Source organism: Heptranchias perlo, chromosome 29, assembly GCF_035084215.1.
Source record: "Heptranchias perlo isolate sHepPer1 chromosome 29, sHepPer1.hap1, whole genome shotgun sequence".
In the NCBI taxonomy this organism is placed as follows: Eukaryota; Metazoa; Chordata; class Chondrichthyes; order Hexanchiformes; family Hexanchidae; genus Heptranchias; species Heptranchias perlo.
The window spans coordinates 13,679,691-13,697,514 of record NC_090353.1 but is presented as its reverse complement, the minus strand read 5'-3'; the positions used below and the strand labels follow the sequence as shown (position 1 = coordinate 13,697,514).

The window sequence follows — 17,824 nt, the reverse complement described above, 5'->3', positions numbered from 1 at the left end:
AAGTATAGGATAAAATTAGTAGATCTCTCTTTGCATTTCTCACAGTGAGGAAGTGCTTTACCCACTGCAGGTAGATAAATAATGTGTTCCTTTGTTCCTCGACATGTATGCTTAATATTGCCCATTCTGTTTATTGTGCTTTTTATAATGAATACCAAAACATTTATAACTCTAAAGAAAAAAATAAAATAAATTTCAATTTTTCTTCTTGATTAAAAACTCTGCAACAGTATTTAGTGTTACCAAAACAATACATTCAGTACTTTAATTCAAAATCTCCCTCCAAGCTTGAAAAGGGGTACAATCCTTTAAGAATTTGCTGTTTATATTAACAATTCAAAAAAAACGTTTATCTAAACATGAATAAAAATTGCAGCTGCTGTAACCACTTTAAAAAAAAATGAACTTGCATTTTTGTTGCTACTTTCGCATCCTCAGGACATTGCAACATGGTTCACAGCCAATGAAGTACTTTTGAAGTGTAGCCACTGTTGCAATGTAGATAAATACAACATCCAATCAGTACGCCATTATGTCCCACAAACATCAATGAGATAAATGACAAGCTAATCTGTTTTTTTTAAGTGACGTTGGTTGAGAGATAAATTTTAGCCCGGACATTGAGAGTAATCCCCAGCTTTTCTTCAAATAGTCTGTGGGTTCTTTTACATCCATCTGAGAGAACAGATGGGGCTTCAGTTTAACACCTGATCTGAAAGACAGCACCTCCACCAGTGCAGGACTACTTCATTGAAATGCCTCATTATGTGCTCCACCTTTTGGACGAGGGTTTGAATCCATCATCGTTGAACTCAGAATTAAGAGTGCTGCCACTGAGTGAAGCCTGACCCTAATTTATTAAGTATAAATAACTGCCCCAAGCCATTTCCTATCCTTTTTCTTCTCAATTTCTTCCCGGGGAGCGGGCAGGAAATTGGACATGAATTTAGATTTGAGGTTGGGATCAGATCAGCCATGATCTTATTGAATGGCGGAGCAGCCTCGAAGGGCCGATTGGCCTACTCCTACTCCTGCTCCTATTTCTTATGTTCCTAACTATATCTGTGCTTAGCTCGCTCGCTGTATCTGGTTGATTGTAGTTGCAGGACATCAACTAATATGTAGCATAGACATTTTTGATTATTTCAGAAAAAGTTGGATTGATGCTTTATCTTCCTGATAATTTATATTAAAAATATTCCAGTCCCTCCTACAATAGTTTCCTCGAAGGTTTTTAATTCTCTGTAATTATCAACAAGTGTAGCAGGGCTTACAAACAGCAAGTCCGAGCTTGTTCTGTGAATTGCTAGCTACATGCACAGATGCATACTGGAAGATGTAGCCTTTTAGCGTCAGTCTCATTAGCTGAGAGTGATGGGTCTGAGAATCTGCATGAACTCAGGCCTCCAATGGAAAATATTTTCACAGGCATTTCAAACACAGAAAATATTATTGTATGCATAACTTTTATAATGTTACATGTCATTAGTTTACAAACATTGTTTCCAGTCCTGGAGAAACTAAAAGGGCAGCCAAAAGGATTTTCAAAAAATATTTGAGCAATTTGTTAGGCTCAGCTTCTCTTTTATTCGATTAGATTTTGTTGACTGCTCATAATAGTTCCATATTGGAAGTTTTTCTATCTGTTTTCCTCACTCTTGACTTGTTTCTGTTCAGTTGTGACTTGTTGCTGTTTTATGAAATACGAAATTTCAGCCAACCAACTACAGGTAGGACACAAAAGCTTGCACATCAAAAGGTAAAATGCCCAAGGTGTGATGGGCCCAGGCTTCTGCAATACAAAATGTTTTATAGTTAGGTAGATAGATGGCAGCAGGACCATGGGATTGCATCTACAATGCCAACAGAAATTCCAGGACTCTTGATGATTGGTACCATGCCATTCTTTGGAGAAGAGGCACTGATTTTTTTTTTTTATTCGTTCACGGGATGTGGGCGTCGCTGGCAAGGCCGGCATTTATTGCCCATCCCTAATTGCCCTCGAGAAGGTGGTGGTAAGCCGCCTTCTTGAACCGCTGCAGTCCGTGTGGTGACGGTTCTCCCACAGTGCTGTTAGGAAGGGAGTTCCAGGATTTTGACCCAGCGACAATGAAGGAACGGCGATATATTTCCAAGTCGGGATGGTGTGTGACTTGGAGGGGAACGTGCAGGTGGTGTTGTTCCCATGCGCCTGCTGCCCTTGTCCTTCTAGGTGGTAGAGGTCGCGGGTTTGGGAGGTGCTGTCGAAGAAGCCTTGGCGAGTTGCTGCAGTGCATCCTGTGGATGGTGCACACTGCAGCCACAGTGCGCCGGTGGTGAAGGGAGTGAATGTTTAGGGTGGTGGATGGGGTGCCAATCAAGCGGGCTGCTTTGTGCTGGATGGTGTCGAGCTTCTTGAGTGTTGTTGGAGCTGCACTCATCCAGGCAAGTGGAGAGTATTCCATCACACTCCTGACTTGTGCCTTGTAGATGGTGGAAAGGCTTTGGGGAGTCAGGAGGTGAGTCACTCGCCGCAGAATACCCAGCCTCTGACCTGCTCTCGTAGCCACGGTATTTATATGGCTGGTCCAGTTAAGTTTCTGGTCAATGGTGACCCCCAGGATGTTGATGGTGGGGGATTCAGTGATGGTAATGCCGTTGAATGTCATGGGGAGGTGGTTAGACTCTGTCTTGTTGGAGATGGTCATTGCCTGGCACTTATCTGGCGCGAATGTTACTTGCCACTTATCAGCCCAAGCCTGGATGTTGTCCAGGTCTTGCTGCATGCAGGCTCGGACTGCTTCATTATCTGAGGGGTTGCGAATGGAACTGAACATTGTGCAGTCATCAGCGAACATCCCCATTTCTGACCTTATGATGGAGGGAAGGTCATTGATGAAGCAGCTGAAGATGGTTGGGCCTAGGACACTGCCCTGAGGAACTCCTGCAGCAATGCCCTGGGGCTGAGATGATTGGCCTCCAACAACCACTACCATCTTCCTTTGTGCTCGGTATGACTCCAGCCACTGGAGAGTTTTCCCTGATGCCAATGAAAATAATGTGGGACCTGAAAACAGATGAAGAACATTATGGGCCTATTACAAATTCCTAATCCCAGGATCCCTTTTGCAATTTGCTACATTCACAAACCAATATAAAGCTGATTGCCCAGTACAAAATCAGTCACACTTGTAAATTAACAAAGACTTATGAAGTACAACATGCTCAGTAAAATAACAAGTGTCTTTTTTCCCTTATGCTTGTAGTAGGAAGTGCACAAAAGTGTCCCATGATAAGCTCCTTTCTTTCTGTCTCCTCTGTGCTTGGTCTGATGAGATCAGGAAATCACCACAACCAAAACCTTTAGTTCATTTAACACATTTGACATCTTTCAGAAAATTAGTTTTCATTCTTTATTTCCAGTTATGCTGGATCTTGAATGCTCCTTCCATATGTAGATCTTCTAGGAATAATCACCCTCTGCATTACCCACATATTGTATTACAAACTGTTGTATCGAAAAACTGATTAGTGCATACAAAGGACCTCATGGTTTGTCTACTCCTGGACTTGGCAAAGAGTTGGTCACAAGGTCAGGATATCTGACTGCTTGACCAGGTTTCATACTTTGGTGTGTGCCCACCCCACTTAGTACACAATCTCTGCTGGTTAGTTTGCTAGAAGTTTTTGATGACTGATGGGTGTCATAGGTGATTGAAAGCTTCATTAAACTTGACCTCACCATTCTAATCCAAAGTGTTTTACTCTAGGTTTAGAAAAAATTTCAGTTTGAACAGACCTGTTCCTGAATTGTACAGGTACCCTCCCTTGTAAATATTCCTAATCATGAGACTTTAATTCTCCTAATCAGTACAAAACTATAGTCCTGCTTAAAATTAACCAACTGCTGTTGTCCATCAATTGATGGAACTAATTCTTGCCTAGGCAGCTTAGAGAATGTTAAATGTATTCAATATGGTTAATGAAACATCCCCAAAAATACAATGCAGGAGCAAATGAAAACTAGTCTTCAGATTCCCATGTGAATCTTTGTCATAACTGGTAAATCAGTCCATCACATTTTGTATTAGATAGCTGTATTTTAAATGTAACTACATTTATTGGAAATCTGAAATCCAAGTAGAAAATGCACAGGACAATCAGCATGTCATTAGACAGGCTAAGATTTCAGGTACAAACCTCAGCAGAGTTGTATATGGTTCAGTCCTGCTGAAGGTCACCATCCAAAATGTTAACCTGTCTTCTCTAATGCCAAGGGGTTTTCTGCATTTCCAGCAGTTTAGTTTTGAAAATGAGTTTTCATATTTGCTGATGCACAGCCATCTGTTCAAGTGGGTGTTTGAAATACATGGGGCACCGACAATGGCTACATAAAGTTGTGGGGAAAAAGAGTAATTTAGCTTACATTTAGTGTTTAGACATCCATCTTTAACTGTGGCATCATAAATTTCTTCCATAAAAAAAATCACAAACCAGAGGTTGAATTACAAACCTTTATTGAAAAAAACTAATGCAGATTTCAGTTCCACTTACTATACCAATTTCAGGCTGTTACACAATCTTGAACAGCTGAAGTTCCTTTCATGAAGGAATTTCAGATTGCAGAACACAGGTTCCATGCAATTATTGTGGCAAAATATTAAATTTAAAATTTCTGGACAGTTAGTGGTGAAATGAGTATTTTAAAATCAGTGTTGGTGATTTATTGCCCAGATTACCCTTGTGCAAAGGAAGTCATTTAATCTACACAACCAATCCAACCCCTCTTCATTTTACTTTAGATAGCTTCAGGCATTAAAAGGATCACAAGACATACTTCTGGGGAAAAAGTTATTTACATAATGCTATCAAAAGTAATTTGACTTGTAAATATTGAAGTGAATAGGGCTAGCTGAAGTATAGAGCACTGCCAAAAAACCCCACCTTTAAATGAAAATCTCCTGGTAACAGATTAAGTTGTAATGAAAGTGCTCAAAACAATGAGTTAATAACTAGGACAAGTGATTTGTGCCCAGAGCTAGTCATGTTGCCCCTCTATGCCAACATTTCCACTTGCATCTTAATTAAACCTTTGTATACTTTGTTGATTATGCAGACAACTTGCTCAATGTTCTGCAGTTGACCTGCTGCGTTCCAAGGTGTCAATCTAGATTAACATTGCTCATCCCCAGGACTAGAGTAAAATTGCACTATGGACAGCACACAACTAAAGTATCACATGTTGCAAGACAAATTTCCCTGAATTAGCAAATGAAACTCAGCAGCACTATGTTTGGAGTGAAATTTGGCATAGACCTTTAGTCCCAGTAGGGAGTGCTAGATTACAAATTGCTTGTGTGGTCCTGATGTGATCTGCTTATGCCATAATTCCTGAAGACTCCATACACAAGGTATAGTTTGAGGAAGGTTATGTAAAAGGACACCAAAACTAGAAATACAATTTAGTCAAACAGCAAGGTCAATGCAAAGTTCAAATACAAGTTCAACCATCCACCTGGCAAGGTAACAGATTGCATCTATTCTTCAACTTTATCCACTGCAATCATCTCCTTTGACTGAGGATGCTCAGTCAGTTGTGGGGCAAAAGGACCCACCAGCCAGTCGAGAGGAGTGTTGTGAAGCACATAGTCCATCACCCCATCCATGGACTCCCGAAGCTTCAGCATTTGCTCTCTGCTTTGTGCCAGTAGCTGCCCCGAGAGATCGCTGAAGGAATTGGCAGAGGAGAAAGAGGTGTGGATGGTTTCTGCTGTTTTGCGGATCTGCTGTACTTTGTCTTGAATGTGCTGAGGGAGACCGTGGACGTTTGAAACCAAGGTCAGGCAGGTAGTCTGCAGTTTTTGGGTGAGACTGCGAGCCATGGACAGGGTTTGGGATTCCAGCTGCTGCAATACAAAGACATGAGAATGTGGTCACCATTTGGGATTGTTTCAAAACAAATTTGAAGAGTCTCCCCCCCTGACTCGTAAACTTGAGTAAAACCTCCAAACCACACAATTTTTTTTTATTGAAACAATCTTTATGCAGTGTAAAGTCACACTAGTAAAGTTGCCTGGTTAGATTACTAGTCTTGTGCCAAGTTGGAATACATCTAGGCAGCAGATGGACTCAGCACCTCAGTGTTCCAGCTCATGATCACCGTCCAGTTACTGATGAAATATCCAGGCTTGGGCTGACAAGTGGCAGGTAATGTTCATAACACAGGTAGCACTCAGACAAGAAAAAGCCAGCCACCTCCTCCACCTTTGTCAGCATGATCATTGTCAAATTCTCACAATCACTTGAAGGGTGAGGCAGCAGGTAACAATGACCAGACTGGACCAGCCATATCAACACTGAATATAAGAGCCAGAGACTGGGTACCTGCAATGGGTCTCACCTCCTGGTGCCTCAAAACCACCTACAAAAAAGGTAGTAGTTAGTGTGATGATGGAATATTCATTTGAATCAGTGCAGCCACAAAAAAAGGTTTAACAGCTTCCAGGGCAGAGTCACTAACATTATCTACTCCCTTGGATTAATATCCACCCTCAGTTAATCATCCATAGGATCACTGCTGAATTTCACCAAGCTCACTTTGGTAGAACTTCCCTTCCACCAGCAAGAAGGTTAAGAGCAGCAAAGTCATGGGAACATCACCTCCAAGTCTCCTGACTTAGACATGTCAATATCACTTCATTGTCAATATCTGGAATTTCCAACCTAACACCAGTTCTACAAAGACTGCAGTGGTTCAAAGAAGGCAGCCCACCATTACTGTTAAGGCATCTGGTTCACTAATGTCCTTTAGGGAAGGAAACCTGCCATCCTTACCCAGTCTGGCCTATGACTCCAGACCCACAGCAATATGGTTGATTCTTAATTACCCTCTGAAATGGCCTAGCAAGCCACTCAGTTGTAAAATTGCTAAAAAGTCACAAGAGTAAAACTGAACAGACCACCCAACATCAGACACAAAGGCAAACTATACCCAGTAAACCCTGCAAAGTCCTCCTCACTAACATCTGGGGACTTGTGCCAAAATTCAGAGAGCTGTCCCACAGACTAGTCAAGCAACAGCCTGACATTGCCACACAATCATACCTTTCAGCCAGCATCCCAGACTCTTCCATCACAATCCCTGGTTATGTCCTGTCCCACCGGCAGGACAGACCCACCAGAGGTGGCAGTATAGTGGTATACAGTCAGGAGGGCATGGCCCTGGGAATCCTCATTGATTCTGGACCCTGTGAAATCTCATGGCATCAGGTCAAACATGGGCAAGGAAACCTCCTGCTGATTACCACCTACTGTCCTCCCTCAGCTGATGAATCAGTCCTCCTCCATGTTGAACATCACTTGGAGGGAGCACTGAGGGTAGCAAGGGCACAGAATGTACTCTGGGTGGGGGACTTCAATGTCCATCACCAAGAGTGGCTCGGTAGCACCACTACTGACTGAGCCCTAAAAGGCATAGCTGCTTGACTGGGCCTGTGGTGAGTGAACCAACACGAGGAGGGGTGGAGGAGAAGAAAAACAACTTACTTGACCTTACCTCACCAAACTACCTGTCACAAATGCATCTGTCCATGACAGTATTGGTAGGAGTGACCACTGCACAGTCCTCGTGGAGATGAAGTCCCATCTTCACACTGAGGACACCATCCGATGTGTTGTGTGGCACTACCACTGTGCCAAATGAGATTCAGAACAGATCTAGCAGCTCAAAACTGGGCATCCATGAGGTGCTGTGGGCCATCAACTCTGCTGAATTGTATTCCAGCACAATCTGTAACCTCATGGCCCAGCATATTCCTCACTACCATTACCAAGCCAGGGGATCAACCCTGGGGCAATGAATTTAGAATAGCATGCCAGGAGCAGCACCAGCTGTAACCAAAAATGAGGTGCCAACCTGGTGAAGCTACAACTCAGGACTACATGCATGCTAAATAGTGGAAGCAACATGCTATAGACAGGGCTAAGCAATTCCACTACTAATAGATCAGAAAGCTCTGCAGTCCTGCCACATCTAGTCGTGAATGGTGGTGGACAATTAAACAACTAACGGGAGGAGGCTTTAAACATCCATCCTCAACGATGGCAGTCCAGCACATGAGTGCAAAAGACAAGTCTGAAGCGTTTGCAACCATCTTCAGCCAGAAGTGCCAAGTGGATGATCCATCTTGGTTTCCTCCCAATATCCCCACCATCACAGAAGCCAGTCTTCAGCCAATTCGATTCACTCCACGTGAGATCAAGAAACGGCTGAGTGCACTGGATACAGCAAAGGCTATGGGGCCCCGACAACATCCCGGCTGTAGTGCTGAAGACTTGTGCTCCAGAACTAGCTGTGCTTCTAGCCAAGCTGTTCCAGTACAGCTACAACACTGGCATCCACCAGACAATGTGGAAAATTGCCCAGGTATGTCCTGTCCACAAAAAGCAGGACAAATCCAATCCGGCCAATTACCACCCCATCAGTCTACTCTCAATCATCAGCAAAGTGATGGAAGGAATTGTCGACAGTGCTATCAAGCGGCACTTACCAATAAACTGCTTACCTGATGCTCAGTTTTGGTTCCACCAGGACCACTCGGCTCCAGACCTTGGTCCAAACATGGACAAGAGCTGAATTCCAGAGGTGAGGAGAGTGACTGCCCTTGACATCAAGGCAGCATTTGCCCGAGTGTGGCACCAAGGAGCCCTAGTAAAATTGAAGTCAATGGGAAAACTCTAGTGGATGGAGTCATACCTAGCACAAAGATGGTAGTGGTTGTGGAGGCCAATCATCTCAGCCCCAGGACATTGCTGCAGGAGTTCAAGGCAGTGTCCTAGGCCCAACATCTCCAGCTGCTTCATCAATGACCTTCCCTCCATCATAAGGTCAGAAATGGGGATGTTTGCATAGTGTTCAGTTCCATTCACAACCTCTCAATGAAGCAGTCCAAGCCCACATGCAGCAAGACCTGGACAACATCCAGGCTTAGGCTGATAAGTGGCAAGTAACATTTGTGCCAGACAAGTGCCAGGCAATGACCACCTCCCCTTGACATTCAACAGCATTACCATCACTGAATCCCCACCATCAAAATCCTGGGGGTCAATGACCAGCCATATAAATGCTGTGGCTGCAAGAGCAGGTCAGAGGCTGGGTATTCTGCAGCGAGTGACTCACCTCCTGACTCCCCAAAGCCTTTCCACCATCTACAAGGCACAAGTCAGGAGTGTGATGGAATACTCTCCACTTGCCTGGATGAGTGCAGCTCCAACAACACTCAAGAAGCTCGACACCATCCAAGATAAAGCAGCCCACTTGATTGGCACCCCATCCACCACCCTAAACATTCACTCCTTTCACCACCAGTGGCTGCAGTGTGTACCATCCACAGGATGCATTGCAGCAACTCGCCAAGGCTTCAACAGCACCTCCCAAACCAGTGACCTCTACCACCTAGAAGTAGAAGAGCAGCAGGCACATGGGAACACCACCTGCACATTCCCCTCCAAGTCACACCATCCTGACTTGGAAATATATTGCCATTCCTTCATTGTTGCTGGGTCAAAATCCTGGAACTCCCTTCCTAACAGCACTGTTAGTGAACCTTCACCATATGGACTGCAGTGGTTCAAGAAGGCAGCTCACCACCAAGGGCAATTAGGGATGGGCAATAAATGCTGGCCTTGCTGGTGATGCCCACATCCCATGAATGAATAAAAAAATCCAAAGATGGGCAATTAATAGCCTTGCCAGTGTCAGCCACATGTTTCTGGATGTGGGCATCAGGCTCAGCTGCAATGCCCTCTACAGTCAAAGAGCCCACTGACATTGTCTAAGCTCACAAATGGCTACATGAGGTGCTGGCCCAGGGACTGTACCTCACCAAGAGTCAATGCCTTCAGGAGGGGAAAATTTAAAATTTCTTCGCAATAGTTCTAGATATCCAATAACCCAGTCTCAATCAGCAATATTAGTGACTGTACAAGCTAATTATACTAGCAAGGAGGAAGAATTACCTATTGGACTTAGTATGAAGGCAAATTTTGCTACCATGTTATGATTCAGAACACTGCTTTTACAGGGACTGCATTCCTATCCATTTAGGAGAGTCACAATATGGGAGTGTCAAACTGCCACTGTCTGAACTTGCCAGGTAGAACACGAGATCAATTTTCTAATAGCTTTGTAGTGATTTATCCTTTTGATCACATTGTAGGGAACTCAAGGTATTCAGCAGCCTGGGCTGGTTTCCCCTCCTTTAAACGTTCTGTTCAACAGATTGTAAGGAACAGTAGAGATCTGTACCATGTGCTCCACTGCTGGCTCCTCCTCCCATCCAGACTAAAAAGGTCAGTTCTTACCTCAGGTTTCAGAGGTCCTTCTTCCTGCACTTCACCTTCTGGCTGCTTCTTCCTCCAATCAACCCAAGTCTGATGCAGCTTCTGATTTGCTGAATCTACTCCTTTCTGCACCAATTCAATCTGCAAATACAAAGCTGGTTATAAAATGAAGGGACTGACAGACCACCATCTCCCAGTGAAGTTTCCCCTATACCAGCTTTCAAGTGTAAATAATTGCTCCTTTAAAAAAGTTGCTTTGTCAGTCATGGAACTGAAAACCAGCAAGTTTAAAGTTGGCAAAAAATGCTGCTTCAGTTAGTATTTTAGAGCATCCCATTTAGAGAACAGAGTTGGAGAACACTAAATAAATTCAGGGACAGTTAAATAGCCCATTGTTAGGAATGGCTAACAAATTCCTAGAATAAGCTTAGGAGAAAAAGTTGTGAAGTTCAAAAGTGGATCACTTTCAGCAAAAGCAGTATTCTGCCTTGAAATCATTTATGAAAATCTAACCAACCCCACATTGATATCATAGCAGGATTCAGGAGCCTTGCTGTTAGCCTAAAGATACAAATTTAGTGTTAAGTGTTTCAATATCAATGATTAGGGACTACCCACTTAAGAATTTATTTTTTTATTACTGTCCCAGGAACTGGTTGGTCATGTTAATTGGGGGTAAGCAGAATACTGGAGTTCTTGGGTATGATAGTTTTGAACCAACCACTGGTATTGGTCTGTGCCAAAAGTAGATTGTGCCCATTGAACCATAGAATGGTTACAGCACAGAAGGCCATTTGGCCCATCAAGCCTATGCTGGCTCTTTGTAAAAGCAATCCAGTTAGTCTCATTGTAGCTATTTAAATACAACCAAGAGCAGGGCAAACAGCATGAAAGTTAATACCCAAGGTCATGAAGCATCTCTTAGAAGGTGCTGCTCAATGAATTTGAATGGACTGCACAATGGAGAGTTGTTTTAACCTCACTTACACAATGGATCGCTGAAGTGTTATTTGGTTAATCAAACCAGGGATTTTGCAAGAACATCTTTGCAATTGTCAGAGGGCCTACATTAAATATTGATAAATGGTTTGAGTGTATTTGAGATGTAGTTATTTACTACTCTTGCTTAGAATAGCTGCAGAGGTGGTCCTAAACTACCTTAGCGATTAAAGGCTAGGCCCCTGCAGTGGCTTTGACAGCTATTGAAGACCCCGAAAAAATGAAAGTAGTCAACTTGAGTCCTCACTAATTGACAGCTCAGTGGCCAGAAACTCCCCCCTTACACAATTACATTTGAAGCTAGTCTATCTCAACTAGCAGATAGAGATCTGTGCCTCTGTCAGCCGAAGGAGCTGGGCTCCTGTTTTACCTGAGTCAGTGGAGTGACATGTGGCAGAATTTCTCCTGCACAGAACAAATTTCTTAGTGCTTCCTACACTGTGGCAATGGCACCTAAAGGGAGTAGATTTTACTTTGTTTATCTGCTTGGCATTGAAAAAAGTCACTTGTTGGTTCAAATTCTACATCAAATCTGTTTTTCCAAATTGGAGAATCACCTGCCAACACATCCCAGTAGGTGGTGTACAGGGCAAGGGTTCTCAATCTATGGGCCACACCATCATTGACAATTACTGGGTACGAAAAAAGGTGCACTCACCTTGCAAGGGACACAAGATGCACTTATGATTAACCACTAACATTGAAACAAAAACAAACAAAAATGTGACTGATGCTGTTAAAGATGCATTGGGTTGCACACAGGTCTGAAGGTGATTATTTCTTGGAATCATGCCTATTTCAAGCAGTTGCTCAAAGCCACCCAGCAGCATGAGTTCAAGCAGTATGTATTCTTACCAGATCCATAGTGTTGTGAAGCTGAGACATGGTGTCTTGGCTGCTTTGCCTGGCCTGCTGCATCTTGGCTGTGGAGTGCTGGTACGCTCTATGACGAACTTTTGAAGATAAAGATCCCAAGCGCACATAGTAACTCTGCTCTTGTGCAGGGGCTACTTCCAAGCCTTCAACAGAAGTGGCCAATTTTGCTGAAGCACAAGAGTTTACAAATCAGGGCTGTTATTCAAAACAGGTGATACACATTAGCATTGTTCAATTTCCTTAGTCCCCAAAATCAGATTAAGATTTTCAGCTGTAAGCTACTCAATGGAAAACAAACCTACATTAATGATAATTTTTAAAGTTAAGTATTTGGATGTAGTTTCTAACTTAATACAGTAGGCTGAACCCACCACAGTTGGAGCAGCTTAGCACTTCTGTGCCCTCATGCTTCCCATACATGGTGTGTTGCTGGCCATGAGAAAATTGGGAATAGGTGCAAGAACCAGAGACAAAGTAAGTACTCCAATGTTGGGAGTAATAGGGAACCTGGTAAAGGCCCTCCATAGTTAAGTGAATACTTGGAACAGGAAATGCAACTTTGACTATCAAATCAGCATTTTATTCAGGAACAGTTCAGCTATTGAACTTCTATTTGACTAGAGAGTGTGGGAGGGGGAAGTAGGAAATGGAGAGCACGATGGGACTAGGCAACAGGAATTATTTGAGATTTGTTGCTTGTACTTTATAGGAAATTATTAGTACCCATAAACAATGTTCTGCAGTACCTTCATATTCAAGAGCACAAGTGTGAGGAACAAAAATTCAGAAAGTGAACCTGCTCAAGGTTGACAGTAGAGTCACCACTGATTTGCATGAGCCCTAACTTTATTGCTCAAGTAAATGTACCTAACATGAAACTTCAAAGATGTTCAGGGCCACTGAAGCAGATACAAAAGCATCCTAGACAAGTCCAGGTAGTAAAATAGGTTGTTTCTTACCCAGTTCCTCCTCAGTCATAGGAAGATAGTGATCAACCATCTCTTCAGATTTACTGAGTGCACTGTCCACACTGGTGGCCACCATCTGGCCTACTCTGGACCCAATGACAGTGTTAACACCTTCAACCATCACTGTTCTGGTCTTTTCAATGCCACCATGCACTGCCCCCTTGGCCATGTCCACTACACCGGTCACTGTATTTTTAGCTCCAGTCACTGTGTTGGAGACTGCATCTTTGGCTCCTGTTATTTTGGATGAAACCAGTTCTCTGGTATCAGCAACAACCTGCAAAATAGAGAACAATTCAGTATGTTGTCTCTGCACTAGTTTGACTTTTCTTTCAAGAAGCATCATTCAGTTCTAGATTTGATCTTGGGTTTTCCTTGTCTAGCTTCCTAATTCACAGAAGACTGCCTCAATTTTATATTTTTCTGTTGTGATTGATCTATGGATTAAATCACTAATTGAAGTCACTGCCACCTTTGGGAGGAGTGAGTGAATTAAATTTAAGTTGTTTTCATTCATATGGTTAGCCATTTAGGCCCACTTCAAATGTTTCAATTTATACAGAGTTGAATAGTTGCCATGTGGTCACTGAGACTCCCAGAAGTTCACTTACTACATAATAGGGGGAAATTCAAGTATGGCTTTAATCTAGTTTAGCACACTCAAAACAGATGTGGACATTGTCCCTCTTACTAGTCAGGCATCTTAGTACTGATTATGCTTGATGGTGCCTCCAACTAGACATTGAATACTGATGAGCCTCCAGGACATGCTACAAGCAACCAGGGAGAATAGGGGGAGTGTTATGCATTTTTTCCATTTTCCTTGAAAACCTGTTTTAGTTATAAAAATATTGGAGATGGGAAAAAAGGTTGTTTGACTGACAGTCAAGAATCATCCAATTGGGTAATGGAGTCTTCTCCATTCCCAATTGGTGTGGGAAGGTGGTGTGCTGCAAGGATGGAGCATGGGGGTAGGGCAGGAGGTCATATGACACCTCCAGAAAGACAGCCAGAGTTGGTAACCCTAGATTGGAAGTACAATCTTCTAGCCATGGTAGATTACAATCTTTCTGAAGGCCAAGTACCAACTGCAGGGTAATTTGGTAGATAGTTTCCTTCCTTACCTGGGGTGTAGACTGTTGCAGGATTGGGAGCTTCTCTTCCAGTTTATCCAAGCCTATACAGGCATATTCATTAGCTGCTGTAACTGACCAAAGAAGAACTTTTGCTTAGAGTCAAACAAATGCCTATATTGTCAAATTGTAGCATTTGGCTCATTCTGGAAGTTTAGCTTCAGCCACACAAGACCATATAGGAGCAAGAGTAGGCCATGTGGCCCCAGGAGCCTGCTCTGCCTGTCAAGACCATGGCTCAACTTTCCACCCCAATATCCCTTAGTGTCCAAAAATCTATTGATCTTAGTCTGGAATATACTGAACGACTGAGCATCCACAGCCCTCTGGGCCAAAGTTTCACCACCCTCAGTGAAGAAATTCCTCATCAGTCCCAAAATAACCCACCCCTTATCCTGAGACTGCCCTAGTCTCCAGCCAAGTGAAAAACCTCAGCATTTTATGTTTCAATGAGATCACCTCATTCTTCTAAAGTGAGAAGGCCCATTCTACTCAATCTCTCCTCATAGGAGAGCCCTCATCCCAGGAATCAATCTAGTGAACCTTCATTGCACCACCTGTAAGGCAAGTATATCCTCAAGTAAGGAGAGCAAAACCACACAGTACTCCAGGTGTGGTACCAACAAAGCCCTGTACAATTGTACAAGACTTCCTTACTCTTGTACTCCAATCCCCTTGCAATAAAGGCCAACACATCATTTGCCTTCCTAGTTGCCTGCTGTACTTGTATGTACACACTTTCATAATGCATAGAAATCAATATAATTTGCATTTATTGGAGAGAAAATGCTATCTAATTATTGCTGGGTACCAAGCCAATAGCCAGGCTTGATTGAGCTGGCATTTTAAAAAGGTTCCTTATCTCCAGGGGATCCTAAAGCAACACATCCAGTTAATTTACTTTAGATGTGCAGTCACCATTATGGAGCCAAACTTTAGCCATTAAATCCAAAAGTCACCAATTCCATTTTGCTTGCTGAAGTACACTCCACACTTACTTTGAGGCTCTAGCTTGTCCATAATTGGTTTGACACTACTGGCAGCCACTGCAGAGATGGTCTTCACTCCCTGCTCAGCAACATCACAGACAGTCTTCACATATGGGTGGTTCTCCTTGGTGCTGTTGTATGCAGCTGACACCATTTCATAGACTGAGCTCACAAGAGGCAGACTGGTCAACCTGTTCACCACACTCTGAAACACAAGTCATGGAATCACCAAGTCATTGCACAGCAATTCATTCAGATAACTCAAGGGCCAAAAATAACTACTCAATTTGCAACACTCATCTCAGTACAGTTCTTAGAGACTACTGCAGTTGGTATTTTACTAGCAACCTCCCAAAATCAAGTGTTTTGAGTATACTTTCACCATAGAAAGATTGAACAACCATCCTAAATATGGGTACAAGGGTTTTAAAGCCAGTCCAGATATGTAGTATGAAGATCTCAACTGTAGTGGTACAGTGTCTAGTTTCTAGTGGATCAACTTTATAGCACAGTTCTAGATCCAAAATAGCCTGTAATATACAGCAGCCAGTGAAAGTAATTATTCAGGTCTCCCTACACTACTCCTGGTAGAGCAGGTAAGATATAGACATTGCAACATGGAAACAGGCCATTCAGCCTGTTCATGGAGCATAAACACTGACCTGAACAAGTAGTTCTAATCAATTACCCACCCTGTTCCCATATTTCCCCATCCAATTTTGAAAGTTGATATAACTGTTGCCTAAACCACAACCCTAGAAGTGGATTCTGCAGTTTCACAACACTGAAGACTTTTTCCTGCCCTCTGTTCTAAATATTTTAGATTTAATCATATTTGTGGCCCCTCATTCATGACCCCACAACTACTGGTTGTATATACACACACAATTATAATCACCCCAGAATTTGCATTTCCCTAATAAAAACAAATCTTTATATTTGTACTGCCTCATACCAGGCAGTATATTAGTGAATCTGTGCTGCACTCAATATCCTTATAATGTGGAGAAAATGTTCTTCCCATGAGAAAGTTCATACTGAACACTTTGCTTCAATCCAGAAACAGGCTCAACTGCACACTGCAAGTGGGAATGCCTGATCTTGCCAGACTCACCTAGTTCTGCAACCTCTGCCAGCAGGCTGTGCTGCCCCACAAATACCCTTCCTTCTGCTCAATCATTGGTGGCAGAGCCCTCAGCCAAGAGATCAGGATCTCAATCCTTCCACTTTGATTCCCTATCTTCCTCCCTTCAGATCACACCTGGTCACTTTCATCAAGCACTTACAATGGAATATCCTTTATAAATTAAAAGTCCTTGGCCTCATAGGGAACAAGTAATAAAAACACAGTACGAAAGAGTGAAGAGCAGAAGGGTTGAGAGAAGGGACAAATGCTTCTGAAGTGAAAGGTAGCACTATTTTGAAGGAATGTCAGATTCTAAATTTGCTGCTTAAACCCTTATAGTTAACAGTTTTCTACATACACACGAATTTTGTAACTTTACATTTCAAGGCAACGAAAACTAATTCGTAGCTCCTCTTTACAAGAGTGGTCAAAGGTCGCAACACCAAGTGATTGAGTCAATAACATTTCCTAGTCGGGAAGCGATTCCCGACTGTTGGCTCCAACTCCTGCCATATTATTTCACACAACTAGAAGATTCTTCACGTCATCCCTTAGATTGCAGTAGTTAGCAAATAGTCAAGTTACCAGGTCAGAACGGTAGAGATAAACAACTTTCTTCCATAAGTAAAGTACCTGCTGCTCATCGCTCGCCTGCTGTTCGGTTATGTTGAAAGCTTTAACGTTTTCAGCCGCTTCTGACGCCATGACAAATCGGTAAAATCTATTAGAAATAAATTAGGATTAACCCAACCGGTCTAACTCTCAGTCATCTATCCGGCAGGCTAGGGTCAATTTTCATAGTGAAATAAACACAGCGACTGGGACAGAATAAGGGCAACTTTTACAGTAACAAGTTTATTAAAGTTGGGCGAAATACCAAAGTCTTCCAATTAAAAAGTCTGCCTGTGCCAAGGATTTGAATCACATAACACCAGAAACGAATATTAAAAGTTAATCTGAACATTTTCGAACAAAAACGCACCTGAAACTAACAAAACAATTAAACTTTTGGAAACTGACATAAAGGTGCCGTACTTACTGCCCTGTCTTAGGCAATGACACTACTCCTTACCTCCTCCACACAATCTAGTTGCTGGTCCGGGGCAATGGATTTAAATAGTTTTATGACATTTTCCGGGCGGGGCACACTATGTGATTGACAACAGATCTGAGCAATCGACATTGAAAGAGGGAAATTGAATGAGGCACCGACCAATCAAGGACTCAGAGGCGGAGATTGGTTCATTTCAATCATGTCAAGCATTGAGAGGAGACCCCATGTGACCGAGTGTGGAGGAATTAATTTCTGCGGCCTGGATGAGTCAGTGTTTCATTTATTCACAGAGTGTGGGAGGCTGCAGCCCCTGTTCCACTATTTAAGATTTGTAAACAATTTTACAACATCAAGTTATA

At 42.8% G+C, this 17,824-nt stretch overlaps 1 protein-coding gene across 2 annotated transcripts; it reads right to left on the bottom strand.

Moving 5' to 3' along the window:
- Nucleotides 1-4,479: 4,479 nt before the first annotated feature.
- Nucleotides 4,480-17,505, bottom strand: LOC137299406 (perilipin-3-like). Of its 2 annotated transcripts, none has more exons than XM_067968124.1 (8): nt 17,484-17,505; nt 17,045-17,132; nt 15,295-15,490; nt 14,288-14,370; nt 13,155-13,440; nt 12,175-12,362; nt 10,342-10,461; nt 4,480-5,885 (listed from the first exon to the last, which is right to left on the bottom strand). In XM_067968124.1, the coding sequence occupies exons 2-8, from the start codon at nt 17,114-17,116 to the stop codon at nt 5,517-5,519; spliced, it is 1,314 nt and encodes a 437-aa protein (XP_067824225.1). In that variant the 5' UTR covers nt 17,117-17,132; nt 17,484-17,505; the 3' UTR covers nt 4,480-5,516. The 2 variants fall into 2 exon arrangements, with proteins under 2 accessions (XP_067824225.1, XP_067824224.1); XM_067968123.1 differs by having other exon boundaries at nt 17,451-17,491.
- Nucleotides 17,506-17,824: the final 319 nt, after the last annotated feature.